Source organism: Falco peregrinus, chromosome 10 (genome assembly GCF_023634155.1).
Source record: "Falco peregrinus isolate bFalPer1 chromosome 10, bFalPer1.pri, whole genome shotgun sequence".
In the NCBI taxonomy this organism is placed as follows: Eukaryota; Metazoa; Chordata; class Aves; order Falconiformes; family Falconidae; genus Falco; species Falco peregrinus.
The window spans coordinates 22,018,636-22,043,375 of NC_073730.1; the positions used below are offsets into that span (position 1 = coordinate 22,018,636).

The 24,740-nt window shown below is 34.3% G+C and overlaps 1 protein-coding gene across 3 annotated transcripts in view; it reads left to right on the top strand.

The window, feature by feature from the left end:
- ZZZ3 (zinc finger ZZ-type containing 3) overlaps positions 1 to 24,740 on the top strand; it is a 64,116-nt gene that overhangs the window by 34,154 nt on the left and 5,222 nt on the right. For 2 of the 3 annotated variants that reach the window (XM_055815402.1, XM_055815403.1), the window contains exons 4-10: positions 13,386 to 13,524; positions 14,956 to 15,103; positions 15,186 to 15,304; positions 15,617 to 15,688; positions 15,875 to 15,976; positions 17,311 to 17,406; positions 21,798 to 21,950. In XM_055815402.1, the coding sequence (XP_055671377.1) occupies positions 13,386 to 13,524; positions 14,956 to 15,103; positions 15,186 to 15,304; positions 15,617 to 15,688; positions 15,875 to 15,976; positions 17,311 to 17,406; positions 21,798 to 21,950 (829 nt within the window). The remainder of the gene's footprint in view (positions 1 to 13,385; positions 13,525 to 14,955; positions 15,104 to 15,185; positions 15,305 to 15,616; positions 15,689 to 15,874; positions 15,977 to 17,310; positions 17,407 to 21,797; positions 21,951 to 24,740) is intronic. The other variant, XM_055815404.1, reaches the window with a different exon arrangement.

Here is a 24,740-nt window from a genome sequence, read left to right on the forward strand (position 1 = left end):
TAGGGACAATCTTTTTTTCTTGTTGTTTATATTTGCAAGAAAATACATGTAGTATTCTAATGATTCCACATGGTAATAGGGTCCTTCTAAAGAACTTAAGTTTATATTTTGATATTTGAGTGCAGTTGTCCTTTATCCAGAACTTCATAGTTCAGGAGTTAAATACAGTGCACTACGTCTTTTTTCAAATTTTAAAAAGACCAAAGTTCATTAGAGGATAGTTCATGTGTTACAGTTCTTGAATTAATTATACCCTTGTTTAATCTCATTTGGTGCTTATTTTCTAAAATGTTAAACTTAAAAAAAAAAAAAAAAGTTTTTAGCACAAATGTGTTCCCTGATTAGTCAGATGCAAAGAATTCCAGGGTTCCCGCTGTGAGATAAAGGCTATTAACTTTGCCTACGATTTTTCTGACTAAGTAAAGTATGACAGTCTTCTGCTTATCAGATCTCCGAATGGTACACAGCCTTGTTTTTCTGTCCTTTGTCAGTTTGTGATTAAACTTTTAGTTATGGATGATTTTTTTTCCCTGGTTTCTATTTCTGTTCTCTTTTAAAAGCAAATTCAGAGAGACCTTAGCATCTTGGCTAGGTTGAGGAGGCAGATCTCTCCAAGAAGGCATTAGTATCATTCTTTGGATGTACCGCAGAGGGGAGAAAAAGGCTATATTCCTCTGTGTTGTAGAAGCAATTTGGTATGTCTGTAAAGTTATGTTATTGTTACATTGCATAGCTTGACCACATACACATTCATACAGCTGATTTTTCAAACTTCATGAAGTCATTACAACATTGATAAAATATGAACATACTGAAACCTTCAGCAGCTGTTGATAAGACTTGCTATAAGAAAAACAATTACATGTATATTGTGGCATTTTTGTATGAATTTTGTTGCTTTTTGAATGTTGTCATGTTTAAACAACATTCTTATATTAATATTTCTGAGAAAGATGGATGATATAATTGGAAAAATAATCAGCACAGAAAGCGAATTATGGTATTCAGAGAGAAGGCTGAAATGATGAATGTTCCACAACCTCTAAGAAAATGGATCACTCCTACAAAGACAGATTGGAGATCTGTTAACAGAAATTTTATTGCAACGTAGACATTCACATAGATATAACAGTGTGATCTAGGGGGTCGTTTAACTTAAAGTATTGTTAATGTTAATTTTTCTGTTATTATGCACACAATTTGAAATTTTGTGTATTATGATTCCTCTCACAAAAATATGGTTTGCTGCATATTTGAGAAAGTTGCTTGTATGTTCTAGCTCAGAAACCTTTGCATTTTCTCTTGAGATATTTTCATCAAAACTAACTTGTTGGTTTAAATTTTTTACACTGCTTAGTTTTATATGCTGTACTTAGTGTTTTCCATGTCTTTCTTCAGGAGTTTCTTTTATCTCTTTGCTGTATCTTTTTATGGTTTAATTCTTTCTTACAGTGCAGTAGCTTACTTTAATTTTCTTTCTTGTGTAATATTTTATTCTCAGTACGTTTTACCCATTGCCCAGTGTTTCATTTAGGGCCCTTTTTTTCTTCTTCTCTACTTACTCTGGAGAATTGCAGTGTTTGGCAGGTATTGGATTGCATGAGGGAAAGTTTTTGTTTTAACATTTAGCTCAGAGTTCTAGGTGAAAATGTAATTGAGGAATTGAGTTCTCATGTGCATATTATGCATTACACAGTTTATTTCTAGGATCCTGTAAACTGTGGTTGGGTATATGGGAACCACTTAGGCCTGTAGTAAGCCCACTGAAATATAAAAATTATGCTTGGGCCCTTGCCTACAGGCATATTCTGTTGCAAGAGTTAGGACCTTGCCCTTGTCCAGTAAATAGATACTTTCATATATCTTTTGTTTCATTTATTACTTCATAAAGTTGTACAGAGATTTAAACTGAAGACAGATTAAAATGAAATATTGTAATACATCTCTGAAAACCCAGTCTTGGAAATTCTTACATGCAATGACTTGTATTGTTGCAGAGGCCTTAGGAAGTCAGAGAACCATACAATCAAATTTAATATATAATTGACAATTTAATATATAATATATAATTGACAATTCATAGTAGTAATGTTAATGTCTTTGGATGCACTTTTAATATTATATGAACCTGAGAAGAAAATAAACATCTGTGGCATTTCCTGTGGTACAGGTTTTATATTTTATTTAGTCACAAATGTTTCTGCCTAATGAATCAGGCTAAAACAGTTCTCTATAAAATTAATCTTACTGCACTTGTTAGAATAGAGTCTGGTGCACCTTGTCATACAATTATTTGAGACCTGCCTTAAACAGCGTCTTTTTAAAGTGTAATTGCAATGTAATCCTGTAGCAGTCTTTTTTGCTAAGGTGAACTTCTGATTTTACCTGCACCATGTTTTTTCCCTAAGTGGATGACAATTAGTATTAAAAATTAAAGTACTTTTCATTAATATATTTAAAGATAAAATCTCATATATGTCTCAGAATTAAGGTCAAATTTATCACACAGTATGGATTTATTTTAATATACAGATAAGTTAGATAATCTAAAATCCCTTTGTAGTGACGTCATGTAGCTATGAGTAGTTAATACTACAGAATAAATTATCCTCCTATATTATTTTTAAGGACACCTTTGTCTTTGTCTCATTTTCCTATGAGACACATGGTTTTAGTCTGAGGAGACTGGTTCTTACAGTGTTCAATCTTAAGGAACAAAGGGGAACTGGTATAAATCAAGTAAATAAGCTACTTTTTGTTGTAGCAGTTTTAATCCATACTGGAGTCAAGAATGTTATGAGATGGCATCTATTTTGTAAACATATAACCTCCAAGTACTTTATAGAATATATCATCAGCATAGAAGGATTGATGAAGTATAAATCTTTAGTGTTGAAGCATAATGTAAGTTAATCATGTAAAAATACATATATGGCATAAATATTATATTACAATGTGTTTTGATTCATCCTTTGTTTCATATGAGTAATGTGGCACACAGTGATATTTTTCTTAAATTACCATTAATGTAATACTTAAACATATGGAAAATTGGTACCCTTTTCAGAGAGAGGTTTCTACTGTCTAGTAGATTGTTCTGTGTTGTTAGTAACAAAAAATTAAATCGGCTTTAAGTAAAAAAAATTCTCATTTCAGGTAGAAGTTGAATGCTGTGACAAGTTCATCTGCAAAATAGAAATATAATGGAAATCAATTAAAAACTTCTAATACGAATTTCTGTTGGACTGCAGTTTGGTATTGCAGATAATTTTGTTATTAAAACTTGTTGTGATAGTGTAATGGGCATACAATCGCATTTATTAATGAAAACCTTGTTATATTCTACACCAACTTAAAATATTAAGTATTTCAAGAAATTTTTACTGCCAGCATTATTATGTTGTCATGTTTTATAAGGCCATTTCTATCTATAAATACATAAAAGTGACACAGGATTATTGCAAGACTGAAGATTAAGGTTTAGTTAAGAGTATTTTTGTACTCATAGAATCGTTTTTTATAATTACATAAGCCATTTAATAAACACTAGAGTTTTTAATTTGCAAGAGAATAATGCCTTGGGCATGTGCTGCATCTGCTTTTCTCTCTCTAGTAGTAGGCTTACTCTAGGAGCCGTTAAATGTCAAGTCATTTGTCAGATTCATTTTTCTTCCTCTGAACATGGTTATCTTGCTGTCAACCATAGCAAAATCCTACTCTACAGCACTATGAAACACAGTGCAATCCTCATTTAAATAATGCATCCTGTGGAAAGCAGAGCTTGATTTCTTTTGGATTTGTGTCCTTTGCTCCTTGAATTCTCTTGTGATTTGCCTAATACCTGCTTTTCATTTCTGGCTCTGCTCTCACCTCCAAGAGTCCTCTATTGCAGCATCTTGTACTGGAAGGGAGCACGTGAGCTCGCCAGGTCAGAGCTGCTTCCCTGCTGGCTGGCTTGGTAGTACATGTGGATGTGTGTGCTGATGGATTGACTGGAAAATTTGGAGAGTTAACAGCTGAATTCTGCTTGCCTTTCTCTTGGAGACAGTAGTTACGGTGTCTTCCCCTTTCCAAACTGCCAATTTTTATATAACATGTAGAAACTCGTCTTCCCAACTTCTTTGATTAACATGGATCAAAAATCATGGGGAAGGGAATGCACAATTTAAAAAATATTAAATGCAAACTTACTATTTTAATGCAGAAAAGGATGGAAACTTACTTTCCCACCTGGTCATTTGGAAACGCTTACCATTTCTAAGTATCCTGATTAGTAAAGTCATCTAAACTGGAAAATTAAGTATTAGTGAACAGTAAAAATGGTTTTGAGGTGTAGGAATTATCAGTTGAAAAAAACCCCAAATGTTGTAGGAAGTTCATGGTCCTGATTTAAAAAAAGAGAAAGGAAAAGTTGGGGTAGCAATGTATTTACCCAGCACAGCTGAGTGGAGAGTAAGGCTGTGGTTTTTGGCTATTTACACAAGGGACACTTAACAAAAGCAGATGTGGTAAAGTGTGGTTATACCAGTTATACCAACGTAAACAGGTGGGACAGGAATAAATTATATTACCAAAGTTGTCTACTTGGTAGGGGTGTACAATTATTTCACTAATATGTTAGTAAGCATAATGATGCCACCAAGAAAACAAGAACACAGTGACTGGCGTATGCTGTGGGACTGCGGGTATCTTTACTTATCAAGTTTAAGTAACCTAGCTTGAAATAACTCAGTTACTAGTCGTAAGTAAGTATTTGTTCTGGTCATACATGAAGTTTTGATAACATCTTCATCGTGAACTACAAAACTGACTGGCAGAATCTTTAAGAAAGGAATTGTATGAGCAGTATATATTAATGCTTGGTTTAGCCTCAGCAGTTGAGTTCTAATCAGGATAGGTGTTTCTTTGGTACTAGAAAGTATTCACGTGCTATTTTGAGAGGAGGAAAGATCCTACTTTTTGGTTTCCTTTACATTTTGTTCTTGGTAGGAATAGCCAGCTAACTTTTAGGTTTTCGTTTTGCACATCTTTAGTTCAAGGCAAAGATATGCTGTTGTTTTGTATAACAGCCTTTGAAAGTTTTATGCGTCCTAAGTCAAGGTCCAACTGTGTTTGTCCCTGGTTTATTGAGTACTAATAAAAATACACATTTTACTGATTTTCTTCCATATTTCTAACTTTTTTCCCCCTTCATTAGCCAAAAAAGATTGAGTAAATCTTTGTATTACTGTTAAAACATTCAGCTTCTGATGATCGCTTATCATGTTCTTCTAATCAGGTTATAGTCTTCAGATATTACTGTAACAGAATACTTGAGGAAATATGTTAATTTGTTCCTATGGCAAGAAAAATCAGTGGTTCTTCCTTGGGTTTTCGTGAATGCCTACCTGTATGAGCTAACGTAGAGTGAGTTGAAGGAGTTCAGTCATCAGTGTTGTCAACTTTCTCAAATTTTTTTTTGTTCGGAGGATTTCTGTACAGTGGGGTCAGTTTCATAGTAATATGGTAGTAATTGCTCCTATTTTATCTTTGGAAGAAAGCCCCTTCTGAATGATTACTTTCTGGGACATCTTTTTAGAGAAGAATATCTAAGTGGCAGTACTGGATTTCTGTGGTATTTTCTCTCAGTAAATGAATTGGGACCATTCTCATTAGAGATGATAAGAAGGGAGGAGGAGTTAGGGATGTGCTGTCAGTCTGCCTTTGTGCCCCTTATGAAGAACACAAATTTTACTGCCATTTCCTCATGTCACTCCAAGCCTTGAAAATAGAGGAGTGACAGGGACTTCTATCTTCTTCCCTACTAAATGTCACTGTCCTGCAGGCAAATACTTTAGAAACTGCTGTTAAAGGAAGATCAAAAGGCTATATTAGAATGTGTTAACTGTGGGAGGACTGATGTATGACGTTTTAACCTTTCATGTTGACAAGACTGAAACAAGTTATGTGTTTATTTAGGGACACAGAGACGTAATTGGTGCTGAAAATTATGAAAACTTGCTGGAAATGCGGATATTTGATAAAGGTTCTTTTGTGCTAATGTTAAATCCTGCCAAGTGTGGTGGACAGCTCTTGACAAGAATGAAGCCTATAGAAATATATGACTGGGCATTCTGTTTCTGGGGCAGAGTTGAGGATTTAAGAAAGAAAGGGACATCACAAGATCATAACCAATAAAATACTGTTCAGATGCTTGAAATGCAGAATCTGGAGCTGTGAAAGTTAGAAGGAAGTTGAAATTAGGGTGGAAAATGGCTCTTTTGCATCCAGGTTAAAGACCACAGTAAACAGGGCTTTCTGTTTTGGTTTAGAGTTTGTTACTATTTTTAAAATACCCTTTAAAAAAAATGAATAAGCTTTTGGCTTAGTTCTGTTTCTTTTTAAATAGGTGTGTATTATAGCCTGTGGCTGGCATTCAGAAATAGTGATTTTTGTTCTGTTACTAGCACGGTAGACTTGGAGAAACCACTTAATGTATGCTTTAGTTGTGTCATGTATAAAATGGGGATGGAGTTTAATTATTTACTTATCTTGGAAGTCTTTTAAAAGGTCTGAAGTACAAATATTAAATATGGATAGAGAAAGTACAGTAAATGACAGTACATGTAAAAAGGTTAAGCTAGATTGGAAAACAGTTTCATCATGAGTTGCAGAATTGGCTATAAGTAGATTACCTTGGTTATAGTACCTAAGCATTAGATAAGTAAAAACCTACCATATGCTGCTTTCTTCAGGCAAAGGTGCTTTCATAAGTCCTGACAGGAGTTGATACGTGCTCTTATTGATTATGCCCTTAAACTCTTTCTGTTTTTGAAGGGACATCAAAGAAGGGCCAGTCTTCATTAGTCTCTTCTGCTTCCTCATTGCTGTCTTGTGTGTTCTATAAATGTAACATTGAATCCCAGCACTATGCCCCAGTGCAGCAGCAGATTTTTTTTGAATCTCAGATTCAGATCAGATTAATTTGCAAGAAACTCAGCAGCGTCAAAATTACTATATCATGCAAGTGGCAAACGTTTCAGGCCTAGCTTAAAAGCTGGGAGCATTATCTGGTATTTCTGAAATGAAACAAACAGATAAACAAAAAACCTAAACAAAACAAAGCATTCACTTGTTTGAAATGAGACGATTGTGTTTGATCTGACTTAAAGAATTCTCTAGGAAGCCAATCTCTTCCTACAACACCCTTGGGTTAAATTGGAAATTCTGAGTGCAATTAATGGTTCTTGTTTTCCTACAGTAATTTGTAGTCTGCAAATATAACATGTTTAATATGCAGTACTTTCTTAGCTTAGCATTTAATAAGGGAATTTTTCTGAATCGCTGTTAGTAGACCAAAGTCCAGAGTGATAAATGGCTCGAGTATGGGAGAGCTGGCTGGTTTTAATCTGTACTTTGCTAGAGTGCCAGTAGATGGCAATAAAAGAAAGATTTGCTCAAATCTGCCTGATTACTGATAGGTACCGATTTTGTGTCACAGCTCTTGGAAATATGAAAACCAGATTTGTTTTAAAGTAGATATGTTTTCTACATATATTTTAGCCAAGTTTTATTATGGGAAGTATATACTCCTTCACTTAAACCAGATCCTACCTGCACAAGAAATAATCAGGATTTCTGATATAAACTTTAAATTATGGTACCCATGTTTTTACCTTCTAATCCCCAAAACTGATGTTGTTATACTTTTTATCATATTGTGAACTGTAGAACTGTAGAAGTCAGTTAGTTTTGGGAGTTGAAAGTGATGACCACCAGTGGCACAGCATTTTATCAGCTGAGAGGATAAGGCACTTCTTTTTAATTAGGCATCAAAATACAGATCTTTGCAAGGTACTAAGTTGTAGGGCAAGTACAGTTGACAAAGTAACTTCTTTTATTTCAAATAATTTCTCTGAGCATACAGATAACAAATTGCAAGGAACTCTGTATGCTGATTTTATTATATAAATTACAAAAAATGTATTGCTACAGTCTTGCATTGTTAATAAGTGTCACCTTCGTCACCTGCTAGCTTTATAAAACTTTTATATATTGTTAACTTAAAAGTACCACACTGAATAGAGTGGCATTAGTGATCTAAAATGATAAATGTTTTAATAAGGGGAAAGAATTACCATTTTGATAACAATACAAGTGTTTTATATCCATATGTGGCTAGAAGCAAGTAATGAACATTTAGCTATGTTTATAAGTTTGTCTGAATGCTATGTAAAAATCTGAGGTGGTCAGAGTTGCATGAGCTTATAAGTAAATGTGAGAATGTTCATTATATCATTACTTCAGAAGTGATTGTGTAAGGTTGAAAGAGATGAAATAAGGACTGAACTTTAGAGTGGCAAGGACATCTTTCCATCTGTTTTAATTTGAGGGAAAAGTGGAAGTAATACTGCTCATTTCCAAATCTGTAGCTTCAAAGGTGAGAAAATACATTTTAATTATGTTGGAATATTAGATAAGAAAGTCCAACAAATATTGCATGGTAGAGTTTTGAGATACTTATTGCTAATTTCAAGTTTGTGTGTAAGTTTACTTTGGATAGACACTTAAGATGAAAACTATTCTTCTTCATGGATAAGACCACTGGCAGAAAATTTTCTCGTGTTCTTAAATGTTTGAGCATTCAGACTTTGTAGGGGGATTGTTTTTAGAGGAGGCTTGGCATTTTTGTGGTGTTTGGTGAATCTTGCCAACAGCCACTTTTATGTCTGCTCCTTACATTGTTCAACAGGACAAAACTTGCTTCACATTTATTTACTGCAATTTAACTGAAAAGCTTCACTTCTTCATTTTATTCCATCCACTAATCTGAATTAGCTACCTAGAAGTTACAACCTTCATTTTATAGTATCAGGTTCTCACATCAGTCATTCACTGAAGGTTTAAAGTTTACAGTATGTTCTTCTCTTGAAGGGAGAAGAAACTTTCAGAAACCACGGAGGGACTAGCCTCTATGACTTTAATGACTGTTATTGTGATACTGAAATGAATTTATTTAAAAATGCTGAATGATGTGGCCTCTTGTACAGGGTAGTGTTGAATCATTTAGTGTAAAAATAAGAGTAAACTTGAGAAACATGCTATTCTTAAGGCAGATTGACTCCATATATATATATATATATATATCTCTAAAGCTCATTGTTGTTCCTGATGCAAAGAAAATAAAATCTGCATTGTAACTCTGGATGCTTAGATCTGGAAAGATAAACAGTGTTATCACAAGATGGAAAGAAAGGGGGTAAAAAAGCATCTTTAAAGTAGATCTCAGGAAACTGGGTCAAAATGGAAATGGGTCATCAAGGTACAGCTATGCTATTTTCAAGCTTAATCACAGACAAGAGAGGAGGCTGCTGTTTCCCTAATCATTGTTACAACAAGGTTAATGGGGATGAATAGTGCAATAACTAATTGCTTGTGGCAGGACTTCCAGAAATATGGCTCTGCTATATGATAATTATTTTACAGAGCAATTCAAAAGAGTGGAGTAGTTATCACTGCAGCAGAACAACTGAATCAGCAGGAATCCCTGCTGATCAGTATCAATCTTTAAGTGGCTTTCCTTTCTTAAATACTGATCCCTCAAACACCCATGTTAATCAATGTTTTTCAGCATAGAGATACTGAGACTGTTTCTGTACTATACTGAATTATTCAAGTGTTCATATGGAAGATTCCTGGCAGTTAACATGATTTAAGAAATTATGGGAGTGTTTTGATACTGGGATTGTGGAAACATAGAATTACATTCTGTAGAATGAAAGTTTTCCGGCAAAGACGACTGCTTTGGGTTTTGTATGTGCTAACGATTTAGTAATTAGAACTGAGAAAAGTGTAACTTCAGTGTAGGGGATATGACTGACTGTGTGTTTACTGAAATTATGTACTTTTAGTTGTATGAGTTTGTTTTGTTTTGGCAGAGGATGTGAGATTATTTTCCTTGGTAATTCCTCACAGATCTTTCAGAGAAAACCATGTAACTGTAGCTGGATAATTTAGAGATGGTTGCTCTTTGATTGCCTCATTGAAGAACAAAGCCAGTTTTGGAGCAGACTAGCGAGCAGAGTTCCAGTTACTTTCTCTTTACCTTCATTAGGCTGTTTCAGTTTTGGAGAATGTGAGTGCAACTGCAGGAGGTAGTTTGAATCATAATCGTTGTGCTTATTTATGAAGAACCTTGAAAGATTGACAGTAAAATTGCTAGACACTTTTTTTTAAATAGTCTTGGAAGTTATGGACATAGTGTCTTATGCTTAATGTGGCAGAAGTATTTATGTTGCTGTTTGAAACTTAAGAAGCCAGAACAGGGTGAGACTTTGAGAAAGTGCTCAATGCATGTTGTTATTTGGCTTACTGCTTTTTCAGAGAAATACTTGGCTTTATTACAGTCATGCAGAGCCAGAGAACTAAAAGCCTTGTACAAACCTGTGAAAACAGCAATGGTTCAAAACTTGAAAGAATATATGCAGACTTAATATAATACAGTCGGTTAAAAAGTCATGTTGGAATTCAAAAGGATGTGCAGTGGCTCGGAGAGAATGCAGTACTGCAGCAAATCGGAAGTACTTGATTATGGACTATGCAAACTGTATTTCAGGATTAGTATTCTCAGTTTTTTCTTGGCAATGATAGACCTCCAAAATACACGCTTTCATGCACTGCAGTATTTCTGATATTCACTTGATGAAATTGCAGTCTTTATTTCTAGGTTTCAGAATGTATTAGTTCATAAAAATTGAATATGGACATTAAATAGCTCCAAGTTAATACGTTTTTGTAGTGGAGGTACAAAAAAGTGCTGGGAAATCTTTTTGTCTGAACAGTTTTCTCAAAAACTTTTTCTCTCTTGAATTATTTCACTTTAGTAGTGCTGTGTAGCTACAGATCAACATCACATGAAATGTTTTCAAATGATCCCGACATTCTTGTAATATTTTATGTATTCCCATGAAGACCAGAGGTATCGTTTCTGAACCATTTATCTTCAAGTCCATGATCACTTCAGTGAGGTCACATGAATGTTTTAATGAGTGAAGTAATTGGAGTTCAATATCTTTTCTTGTTTGTTATTTCTCCCCAAATATAATTTCTTTTCTTTTCGTTCAGACTTAATTAAGACCACCTCATTAAGGTGATTTTTTCCCTCACTTTACACATGTGAATCATCATTAAATTAGCATTTCATCTAAATCGCCAGCATTTGTTGCTTTTTTGTTCTATGTGTGTAGATGTTTTAAGTTAAATTATTAATTTCTTTGAATTTTATTTGGAAAAGCTGTCACAAATATAATTCAAATAAATGAGGTAAAATGGCTCATAAAAAGAAAGGCGGGTATTTAGTTAACAGCGTCTTAGATGCAAAGTTTTATGCACACTACTGAGCTTCTGTTGTTGTGACTAGATTTAGCTCCAGAGTATTGTATGGAAGTTTTGGCACCTGCTGTTAGAAAAAGGCTTTCTGCTGTCCGGGTTAAGTCATCTCCCCAGATATCATTAAGCTCTTCTGTGCTGTTATATCTACATCGAACACGTTTGCAGCCTGCCTGTGTTTCATTTCTCTGGAGTGTGCAAGGCAGGCTTTTGCGTAAGAAGTGCTGTCAGTCCACCCGAGCACGGACAGAGGTTGCCCAGGACAAAGCTAGGCAAAAATCGGATGCTATTTGTAAAGAACTTGAGTAAAGATCTCAGTTCCACTTATGACGATGGCTCTAAGCCTGTAACAATCTGGACTGTGGAATTGTCTCAGGCCAATTTTGATGTGCCATTAACTACTTTTGTAAGTTATTTCTGAAGTTCATTTTTCACCTGTTGAAAACTAATCCCATTAATTATCTTGGTTTATGAGAAGTTATTTTGTTTAGAGGAAATTGGACCCTTTTTCCAGTAGGGAAAATATTCCACGACTGTTGCAATATTAATGGCCTATTTAACAAGTATTTTAGTTGCATATAAGCCTCAATGTGTGCAGGCAAATTTAAATAATAATAAATTCGTAACAGAATTGTATCCTACTGTTTTTGAACAAGCTCAGTATTTTAGTTTCAAACTTCAGAATGTATGGCTATATTTTATGTTTTCAAATATTACATTTGAGTGGAAAGAAAATTACCCTTTTTCATGGGGAGGCAGCAGTTTAATATCTAGGTAGAAACTTAAAATATTTGATGGTACAAAGCCTTTATTTTGCCTTGAGGCTGTTTACTTCTCTCCACTTAAAGTCTTACCCGATTACCAGTGAAGGCAATTGAAAAACTTGCATTAGCTCAGTAACCTCTGGATCTTTTATGTACTAAATGTGGAATTCATCATGTTAGGCTTGTCTTTTTTTCAGCAATAAGGGAATAGAAAGAAAATTTACTGAAATACTATAGTAGCAAATAGATCTTACCCGATTTTAATAGGTTAGGTTGCATTTTGTGCTGAACTGAAATACAGTTGTAATATTAAATGCCAGAAAACATTTTCATGAAAAGAGTTGATACATGATAATTTGCAACAACAGGAGACATGGGTCACTATGTGATTCAGAAACTGAATTGGACAACTTAACGTTAAAGCTAATAAAAGCTATTAAATATAGTTACCCATTTTTTTAAAGGCTGTGTTACAATATTGTATGATTTCCTGACTCTGAGTTAGCTTTATGGAAAACAGTTTGGGAAGCATACATTATTGGGTACAAGTATGATAGTCAACACCAGTGACTCTCAAATGTATCTGTTAAATAGACAATAAAAATTCTGTGTGAATCTGGGACAGCACATCTGAGGGAATGCTGACTTTTTCATTCAACTTCTGTATTCTTAGAGGAATCTGTTTTGTATGTATTTATTTTGCAAATTACTTATTCCTTGGCTAATTGTTAATTTCATAAATGACTCTCATATTCTGCTCTATGGTGAGGCTTTTATGAAAAGCTCAGATACAGTTTCTAAGCCATTCTTGTCCATCCTGTGGGTGGATGAGTGAACTGGTAAAATTCTGTGGTAGTTGTTTGTGTTGGGGTAGAAGGAAGCTGGTTTTGAAGTGGAAGAGAAATGAGGCAATTTTCTTTGTGTTTTTTTAACTTCATAAGCAAAGCTTATTGGTCCTAGCTGTTGAGCATATGAATAGGTTGTCCCTGATACCATATTGTTTTAGCTAGTATAGCACTTACATTTAAAGGAAGTCAGTAGGGTGTTTAATTTAATGGGTTTATATAAATTCATCTACTACTTAAAATAGATGTGATACAGTTTTTTTATGTAATTCAGTTAAAATGTCTATGAACTGTTTCAGATAAAGTATGACATCGTGTAGATACTAGTGGATAATCATGGCCAGTATTTAGTTGGGGGGTGTCACTTTTAAAGACAAATTTAGTGAGTTGTTTTCCTTTGTCTCTGTAGTTATCAGAGACTGTTACAGACGATTGCTGTACTCGAGGCTCAACGTACTCAAGCAGTTCAAGACCTTGAAAGTTTAGGCAGACACCAGAGAGAAGCACTGAAAGATCCTATTGGATTTGTGGAAAGACTCCAGAAGAAGGTATTTCAATGGGCTTTTCTTAAGTCTTACTCGGATATTTTTTTTTAATAGCTAGTAATTCCTCTGTAAAAATCAGAGAATTCTGTATATACTTGTGTAAACATCGTGAGTTTAAAATCCTTTACCTGCTGAGCAGAAATGGCCCTTTCTTTTCTTATTAAATCTGTAAGATGTAGGTCTTCAATGATTATATTAGATATGTTTTATTTCCTTTTTTTTTTTTGGTATATAGAAATGTAATCTTTAAATTTTTAATTGTAATGCAGGTATTTTAAGACAACCTGAAATCTACAGGTGACTGGAAGTAATGCATAGTAAGGCATTAGATCAAGAATTACTAACTTTTCTCATTAGAGAATTTAAATGCTGTGCTATGAGTGAATTTGGTAGGGTGCTTTTTAAAAGAGCAGGAAATGTGGTTCATAGCCTGAAACCAAACACTAGAAATATACCTTGAGTTCTTGTCAACGTAATAGAATATTTCTGATGGAGGAGAATTAATTTTGATAAGGAAACATTTTCTTTTCAAACTTAAAAAAAAACAACAACCAAAACACAAAACTGAAAAAAATGTTTAAAGCTTGAACACTTTCTTGCTGATTTCTACCAGTGACAAACACGATAGACCTTTTAGTCTTGTAGCAACACCTTCTCTTTCAGTGAAGAATGAAGTAGGTATTTCATGGTGCTCTTTTCCTAGGTCTGTAGAGACCTAGGTTTAAGGAGAGGTCTGATGTAAGCCCATTGATTTCAGTAGATGTTTTTCCATTAAATTTTGAGATTAGTTAATAGCATGCGTGATATAATAGTGTTGCACTTGATAGTAATTTTATGGGGAAATACTAATGATAGTTGAAAGTATCTGGTGCATTTTTGTCTCCAGATCAAAGGAATGATACTCTTAAGGTTGAGCTTTAAATAAAGTGGTGAGCTTTGCAACAGCCGTGTTCCAGGCAGAAGATAGCAACATCAGTGTAAAATACACATTGATTTCTTTGGTGGGAGAAGTTTAAGTTTATCAGATGATAAAACTCCAAATCTTATAGTTTCCCATGTTAAGAAAGGTACAGATCTTGGGCAGACAGTATGCTTAAACAAGATGAAAGACAGATAGACAGTAACAGGATATTGAAGTTAGAAACACCTGATTTCAGCTGTGAAATACATGCTATAAAGTTTTATGCTCAATAAGCCAACATTGACCGTGCCGCTGCATATTTTATATTCACTGTTGTGTATTATTCTTGAAAGATATCTTCTCCTTAAAAAGACTGTGCTGCATGGTACTTTAAACATTCTGATTTTGAATTCTGCTGTTATCTAAAAAGCAGTATCAGGTTTTCTTAAGTTTTTGGCATTCATAGTTTTTTGTTTGGATATACAGCAATTGTGTTAAATACTGCTTTTCACTTTTCGTTCTTGTTTTTTCAGGTCGATATGGGTCTTCCATATCCTCAGAGAGTTGTTCAACTCCCTGAGATTGCCTGGGACCAATACACCACTAGCCTTGGAAACTTTGAGAGAGAATTCAAAAACCGAAAACGTAACAGTAGGAGAGTGAAGCTGATTTTTGACAAAGGTAAAAGGAAAGAGAGCATACGTTACAAGAAAGAAATGACCAGTGTGGAGGTTTAATAATTCCTTTTTTGTGCTGTTTACAGTAGGCATACCTGCAAGACCAAAAAGTCCTTTGGATCCCAAGAAGGATGGAGAGTCTGTTTCATACTCTGTCTTGCCTTTAAGTGATGGTCCAGAAGGTTCTACAAACAGTCGTCCACAGGTAGTTACAAAAAGAAGGATAAAATTTTATAAAATCTTAATTTTGGGGTTGGTTTTTTTTTTTTTCTTTTTTAACATGGGTATGTGGATAATCTTAACTGTTACTTCTGATGTTAATGTTGATAATGATGTCATTCATGTGCTCAAATCGGAGAACTTTTTTTTTGGTTTAGGCAAATTCTAGTTCAAATTTTCATGCATTTAGTCTGTTTGGTTTTGATTTATTTAGGTAGGAAAAGGGTTAAAATCAAGTTATCCTAGCTGTACTTAGTTTCTAAACATGTATTCCATTTTATATACTATATTTGAGCAGATGATAAGAGGACGACTTTGTGATGAGACCAAACCCGAAACTTTTAACCAGCTGTGGACTGTAGAGGAACAGGTAGGTATTAGGAAATTCTTCCATTTTGGAGCTGTGGTAATGTACTTGAGAATAAAAGCAAATTGTGTAATAATGTTTAAAGCACTTAGAAGTTCAGTGTCACATGTATGTAGATACTCATCTTTTGACAACTCATACCTCTGCTAGGAAAGATGTTTTTTGGTTTTTTCTCCCCTGTTGATTTAGAAAAAACTTGAGCAATTGCTTTTGAAGTATCCACCAGAGGAAGTAGAGTCCCGACGGTGGCAGAAGATAGCTGATGAACTGGGAAACAGAACAGCTAAGCAGGTAAGAAGCAAAACACTTTAGAGATGTGAGCACTCTCCTTGACTTTTTTTGATTTTATTTTTTTAAGCTTTTTAGGAAGCACTGCTAAGAGATGACATCTGGATTTCTCTTCAACACTTAAGTCATTTATTTCTAATTTGAGGTGTTTTTTCTGTCAAAACTCCGACAATTCATTAACTGAGGGAATAAAAAAATATGGTTTATTTTTTATAATGTTCATAATTAAACCAATAAAATTTATTTTTCTAGAAAAAAAATTTGACTGCTTGGGCATTGTTTTTGAATACTTGCTCTGTGGTAGTAGCGATGTCAGTCACTGCATCCTAGCAGTTGATACAGATTCACAGATTTATTTGAGGATGTCTTTTTTTTTTTTTTTTAATAGCTATAAATAATTTTCTTAAAAATGTAACAGCAGGGCCTGCATTTCACTAATAACAATGAAACTCTAATTCTTCATCTCAAATACAGAATTTTAAATATGCCCCAAAGCCCATGACAAACCTGCCAGACCGAGCATGCATTTAATTCTGTATAGTAAGTATAATGATACCAACCGTTCTCAGATTGAGTTACATTGGAGTGCTGAATTTTGTGCACCTCAGTACTGCAGAATGGGCAGATGTGAATATTCACAGATTTAATTCTGTACTGAAGCCAAGATCCACAAAAGGACACAGATGTGGAGACATTGAGTATTTCTGCATCTGAATTGTTGGCATTTTCCCCCTAAAATGACATTATTTCTCCCTTTTGTGGATTAAAAAATGCTGATGTTCTGTCTTGACAGTATTTTAATTTCTCCTATTTAAGCTGTGTGTTTTCAGGTAAAAGTATACTTCAGTATTATTGAATATAGCAAGTACACAAGATTTACCTCATCTCTGATCATATCTATACTTATGGATATATTTCTCCATACCTGAAAAATTAAAATGTAGAAGTACTTTTTGTATGCTAACTATACATAATTTATCTGTCATTCTTAAGAATAAGAAAAATATAGAAATATATAAATAATAAGAAATAAGAATAAACGTAAGAGTAAGTTTAGCTTCAGCAGGTATCAAACTAAAATTCTTTCGTTTCTATCACAATTTTTGCTAGATTTCTGTTGTACTTCCAGCGGTAGTTCTGAAAGCCTTCAAAGTGTCTGGAAATACCAAAATGCACCACTGCAAGATAAATAATGGTTATAGTAATTGTTGCAAAGTCGAAAATTAGGATTTCCTGTTCTTATGTTCTGAACCAATGTAGCAATGCTGGCAAAACTTCGAAGTGAAGGCCTGTTACATTTCATTTGACATTTAATTGTTGCATGTTGTTTTTTCTAGGTTGCCAGTAGAGTGCAAAAATATTTTATTAAACTGACTAAAGCTGGTATTCCAGTTCCAGGAAGAACTCCAAACTTATATTTATATTCCAAAAAGGTGAGAGAATATTACAGCAGAAAATCCATACTTCTGTTTGTATTTACATGCAAACTGAGTTTAAATCATTAATATTCTCAACAGATTCAGGTCTGAATTAGTGCTTTCTTACTAACTAGTTCCACCTTGCATGTATTTCTTTTATTAAGTAATTAAGTAGTCTTTCTTTTGCCATTAGCACTGTAGAGTGAGTTGGGTGTTATTCTAGTTTCACATCAACATCTGTTAATTACATCTCTGTCAGATAATCTCAGGGATGTGAAGTGTCAGAAATGTAGCGGAATGTAGTGTCAGAATGTAGCAGTCAGTTTTCAGGCTGAACTAACGGGGCTGAATGATTGATCTTGGGGTACTTTTTCCTCATTTGTTAAGTTTACTCTAATTGGTCTAGAAGAGGATAATGAGAACACTGTTGGAAGAGGGTAAGGAGCCCTATAATTCACACTGTACAGTCATCTTCTAATTAACAAAAATTTAGAAAATTATGTATAACTGAGCATACTGAACTAGCCCAGGCTTAGTCTTAAGGCTGAAATGTCATGTTTTAGATTTGTAACGTATATGACCATAAAAATAGAATGGTCATGTAAATGACCATTAAAATGCAATGCTTTTCCAGATCTTGGAATGGATGAGAAAATAATATGGTCCTGAAGATTCTTTTTAATTTGCAAAAGAAAAGACTAGATTTCTGTGCAGACCGGTGATGTATTTTGATTTAAATAATGTGGTACTCTTGGGTACTAATGAGGACCCTAGACATTTGAAGAGGGCAGTCTCAGGTTTTGCGGGCATTTTGTTTGTTGTGTTTGGGTTTTTTTTTTTATTAGCATTGTGTGTACAAAAGTTCTTTAAAACCTGTTACAATGGCATTTTGTAGAGTAACATTGCTTTTTTGCATCCAGGTGTCCGTGATGTTTGCTGATTAAGAGTAGAGTAAGCCTTACACTGATTGTGCAAGAAGGCAGATTTGCAGATTTTAGTCCCTTGAAAGGTTGAGAACAAAAGTTGCTGCCAGAGGGGCCTGATAGAAAGATCCACCACAGCTCATCTCTAATGATTTAAAATGTTACACACCCCCAGTTGTCTCCTAGTATTCTCTGAAGTTACTGCAAACAATAAGTGCTCATGTCACAGGCATTCCAGTTTGCCATCCACCATGGTAATACCATTTTACTTTTACCAGGATTTTTACTCTACTGTTCTGCTCTATAAAGAGAGGCAGGGAAGGTGCAGACATGACTCTGCTGCATTTTCTATTGGAAAAGCACTTTCTGACAGAAGAACCAAAAAAACACCTGGAAACATTGAAATGTTAAATACTGTTGTGAGATTCATCTGTCAGAACTCTAAATTACTTGTACAATTTGCTATACTGTGGGGCTCATTTCAAAAGGTGTTGAAATTTTAGTTCTGAAAATTATAATCCTTTGAGTTCTTTATGTCACCTTACCATTTTAAATGGCCTTAGTCACATATCTTTTCTTCTTTCCTCCTAGTTCTATTTGGAAAGACTGTTATTACAGAATGTAAGCAATGCTGCCAGGCAGCAGATCACTGCATTTGATAAACAGTGGGAATACTTAATCAGTACATGACATTGTAACCATTTTTCACTAATTTGAACAGCAATCCATAAGTTCTTTAACCCCACTTCTTTGTGTATAACCAAGAGTGAAACATTTTTTAATGAAATTTTTAGTATTCTTATACTACAGCACTAGTGCTACGATCCTACCGATTTTTCTTGAGCTTGTATGTAGAACAAATCTACTACTAATGTCTTTTTTTCACAGTATGATTCATATCCTTATTAACAGGTCATAGGAGTAAAGTCATTATGCCCTGGTTTGTATTAAGGCAGTGTCTCCATTTTCTATTTGTATCCTACATAAGAAATACAGCAGATAAAAAATCACACAGTGTATGTGGGGAATAGAGCTCTCAGTCTGCTAAGATATAGCTGTCTACTTAGAGCACAGATTGACAGCACTGTACCAGGCTGTAGTTATTCCCAGGTCTCCAGTGGAGATATCGTAATGTGGCAGAAAGGAAATGCAAGGGGTGTTGGAAGCCTGGGTCATGCTTATGCTGTCCTTATTTCGATATTGAGTATGCACATATGGTGTAAACAGCGATATCTGCTTTATTGCCAGTAATAGAAGTATGGAATTCAGATGCTGATACTTAAAGCAAGTATCTATGAGAGAATAAAAACCACAGACATGTTTAATGTAGATAACTGTCAAAAGGAATGCTTCTCAAGAAGGTACTTGAATTTCTCCATGGGGATGGCCCGGGATGCTTATTTTAAATGGTTACTGGGGAGGTGAAAAGCCTACTCAGTTCTTGAACATCTTGTGGAAGTTACTGTGTATATTTCCTTGTATGACATAGTGTCTCATCTGATAAGTGATACAGGAAATTGAACAGGATGCATTAATTTGTTGTCCTGTATAACAGTTATCTGCTAGTGGTGAAAATAAAACTGAATCAAAGATTTAGGACTCTAGTATTCAGTTCTTCAATTATGGCTTATCGTTTTCAATGTAATGCTTATATATCATTTCTGCATGTGCTTTTAAGCTTAAGCCAGAAAATATATTTCCCACAGGAAAAATGATTTTTTTTTTCAAACTGTCTTCTTTTATGTAGTATTTTAGTTCATTCCTCACCAGAAGTAGTATCATGTTAAAAAGTGAATTCAAATTCTCAGTTAAATTCCTAGGTCATAACTGTATGTGTAATAGTGCTACTATTTAAGCATAGACAGTTTTCTTTTCTTGGTTCCCAGATCTATCATTGAATGCAGATCTGTTTTCTATCTGTTTCTATTAAGAGAAAATTTAAATGACTGTGTCAGCTCAAGATGAGATACCATCTAATCTTGTAAATAGAGGTATTTTGCCGGGGGTGAAATCTTAAAGGAAACCAGAACAGCAGCAAAACACGGGAAGTCAGTGATCATAAGGCAGAAGGTGAAGAAATTCAACACAATGAATAATACATTAGTGTTAGAACAAAATGTTCATTTTTATTTTGTGCACTGTAGTTCTGCAGATCTGAGGTACCAGCTTCCAATCGTTCCTACAGTCTTCATCTCTTCCCTTAAGAGTGAATGGAGCTAATCTCAATTCCTTGTTATATTTCTATCTGTGTAGATACATTCCATCAGAGAGGATCTGTGTGATCTTTGCCTTTACTATTTAAGCTATGCACAACTGTAAAATAACGCTAGATCCCTCTTTAGAGGTTGAATCCCTCTTTAGAGATAAGTGGTTGTATTATATTATTACGAGTTTGTAACTGATATAGGAGCCTTTGGGATAAAAAGTCTTGCAGAAAAAGAGAAAGTATTAACTGTTGTAAATATTCCTTATGCTTTATCTGCATGACAGAAGCTAGACACAGTGTAAGACAATCTTCTTTTATGATTATTAAAAAAACACTTTTCATACTTCTGGGTTTTGATTCACACTGTTTTCTTTAAATTGAGGAATATAAGATTTGACATTTAGGATGTCAAAATGCTGGTCTGGAAAGTAGCTAGGTAAAAAGTTGAGTCAGTTTCATTAACCCTAAATTCTTCTTTTTTGATATTTAACATCCTTCCATGGGGAATAAGTAATAGAAGCTGAGTGCCTTTAAGTAATCTATTTTAACACTGCCATGCATTCTACACCTTCAGACAGCATTAAAGTTGAAAGGTTTTAGATACATACTAATGGAGTAATTTATCTCATCTAACGTTTTTTAGGTTCCTTTTCCAGTCAGTGACAACGAAAAAGAACCCTCAGAGGACAATTCTTTCTAAGTCTTAGAAACCTCTTTTGTGGTGGGATGAATTGCCTTTTCTCTCCCTGGACTAGGAAAGAAATCTGGACAATTAGCCTAGATTAGATTTTCTAAGGCACAAATTAATATAAGAAGTTGATAATACATGTCAAGTATGGACTGGTCTCTTGGCTCTTGGACCTGTGCAAAACTACTTCTTTGTTTAGTCTCATGCTCATACCATTCATGATGCTTGGAAATCTTTAAATCTCTTTGCACTTTGGTTCTCAGTCTTCAAAATTAGAAGACCTTTATTTTCTGTTTTTCTATTGTTGTCGATTTAATCTATTTAGATGGTAGGGGTTTTATGGTAAGGGCTCTTTCTTACTGCATTCTTACCAAAGAAGCGTTGCACTGTTCATCTGATTTCACTTGTTACAGGGAAGAAAAACTCCACCTGTATGAGGCTTTGGTGTAGAGGTTTAAGTAAAAATAATTGGAAAGATGATAGACTGTTTAGTGCAAAAGAGCAAATTTCTGGCAAGTTTTTATCGATGGGGATTACTTAAATAATAGCCAAGGAATGTTTTTTAAAATATATCATTTTTTCACTGTAGTCATCAAGTAGACGGCAGCATCCTTTAAATAAACATCTTTTCAAACCTTCAACTTTTATGACATCTCATGAACCTCCAGTTTATATGGATGAAGATGATGACAGATCCAGTTTTCACAGCCATATGGATACTGCAGCAGAAGAGGAAGTATCGGTATGTCTTTTAAATAAGTCCAAGAATTTCTTGCTTACTGTCATTTTAACCTTACTGTATGAATACTATAAGGATTAAGCATCTTTGCTATAAAATGATTATCATCAACTAAGTATTAAATTGTGGCAAGAAACATGAGCCATTTTGAATTACAAACACATCTTTAATATAAAGGTCTCCAGCTGCAGAAAACTTAGACCAAATCAGAAAGGAAGTTCATAAAAGAAGTAATAAACAGTTTTCTCCTGAAACAGCTCTAGAAAGTTTCAGTTGCATATTTCCAAAAAGTGATCTGACATGTTTGAAAGTCATATAAACTATATAGTTATGATTCTGTTCAAAGATTAATTTTTAGAAGAGTTACATAGAGCTCTGGTAAAGTTTAAAAGCTATTGGCATCATTGGTTTTTGTCTTCCTTCACTGTCTAATTTAATTATGGATTTTTAAAAAATCTGCTTCAGAGTGTGAACTAACAGACTGTGTTGTCGGTCAACAAGCGAGTGTATGTTCTTAGAAGCAATTCTAGCAGAAATCCTAACCCAATATATTATTACATCATGTAGTGTTCCACTTCCCTAATTTACCACATGCAGTGCTATAAGAATTTAGGCATACGTCTTTCCCACTTCCATATAGAATCTTAGAGGGACTATATCCTACCACTGGGATGCTGGGCAAGTTTCACAGTTTGTGTGAATCACTGTGGCTTTACTGGAGGAACCTGACTTGTTATTTTTTTTTCTTTTTCTTTTTTGTGAGACTAGTGACATCTTGTGTGTGAAAAGCCTGTTGCATAACAGAAGTATTAAGGCCACCCAGCAGAAGTCCATTTGTTTTCTTTATTGACTTTTTCGCATGCACTGCATAGTCTTCCTTAAATTACTAAAGTTGCTTGTATATTACTCAGCCTTCACTGGTGTTCTGTATTCTCTCGCTGATGGTCTTTATGGTCATTTGGTTCATCTACAGACATTCCTGGTAACTTCATATATTCTAATAATAACCTTAAAAGAAACTGGAAAGAAAAATGCATATTAGAAGAGATGCAGATTACTATTACGTCAATTGAACTGGTTCTGAGCAAGCATTCTTTTGTTCTGTATTGGTTTTAAATACATACTTTCTAACTTCTGAATATTTTCCTAAAACATTTTGGTTTTGCCATGGTGTCCTAACACTAATAAATACGGGCACCATAAATCAACTGGGATTTATTTTAATTTGGATAGAAGTTGCTCTTTTACGGTTTTGCAGTGATAATGGTGGACTTGTGGGGGTCCCCCCATTTTTTTAAAAATCTGGCTTCATCTTTTCTTTTTTTCAATAGTGCAGCATTTCCAGATGGATATATTTCGGGCTTGCAGTAATGTAGAAAGACTTAGGTGACCAAAAAGATCCCTATTATCAGTGCAAAATAGAACCAGTTTGAAAGAAAAGACATCATGAATTATATTCGAAATGAATGTACAGGATTCTGTTCTAATGTTAAAAGTCAGATCTCAGTGACTGTCACTGTCTTGGAGAAAAACACTTTGCATCAGCATGGTGGGGAATAGATTCAGTGTAGCAAGAAAATCATAGGAAGGGTTTTCTTTGACTTCTTTACAATGGAAGTACCAGGTTCCCTTCTGAAGACAAAAGATTTTGCCTCGATATTACCAGTCAGCTTGACTGGCATAACCATTCCTGAAAAATGGTTTTAATATAAATGAGTTATTCCCAAGTGAAGACCTTCTATTCCCAACAGAGTGAACTTACTTTTCAGTGATGATTACTTCATTTTATGAGTAGTCTAATTATTCTAGAATACAACTACTTACTATTCCAGAATGAAGTGTCCACACAGGGAGCTATTACAGCACAGTTTTTTCAATATACAGTTATTTTGTGCCAGACAGTTTTTCCTCAGAAAAACTTTAGAGATTTGCGTGGAAGGTGATTTCCTGTTTTATATTAAGAAATGTAGCTTATTAATGCACAATTTGATCATGTCATTTAACTTTGGTTTTTCTGAATGTTTACAGCCTATTCCTTTATTATAAGTTCATCATTACAATTAATTAATTGATAAGGCCTTTAGAAATTTAACACTAAAGAGCAAACCTCTTTCCCTCACCTTAAGAAACTTACTAAATAATACAGATTCTTTAATCTTCACAGATTCATAAAAAGAAATTGAAATTATGTGTGTAGGCTACATTAGAAGAATTTTGATTACTATCTTGTAGTTGTTTCCCATAACTGAACGTTGCTATCAGTATAGGATCTGAAAACTGCTCTGCATCAATAGACTTGCCATCTTTGAAAACAGCTGATATCTACCAAATACAGCTGCTACAATTAAATAGCCATCTTGAAATGGGCACCTGAATTAGAATGAGAGCTTCTGTCTTCTCATGACATAGAAGTCTTCAACCTTTGTTGAAGAAAATTAGATGAGAAAAACCAGAAACGGTGTGTTTCTTTAAAAAGAGAGAACCATTTGTTGTAAGTCTCTGGCAAAATTGTATGCACCAGCCTGTAGGGAGACAAAATTTTTTGTAATTTAGGAAAAAAAGCAATGTTTTTCCTGAGCTGTTAAGAGACTGCACAAAGTAAAAGGATTAAGAGGTTGGATAACTGAGATTTCTACTTTTCCAGTCATGGAATGATGCTTCTCATCACTTCTTATTCTTGCAGATAAAGGTGAGAAGTTAACACTGTTAGGATTGACTGTCTTCAAATAAAAAATACATATAGTAGAAACTTGGTACTGGCTTTATTTATGGGTCTTTTAAAAACCTGAGCTT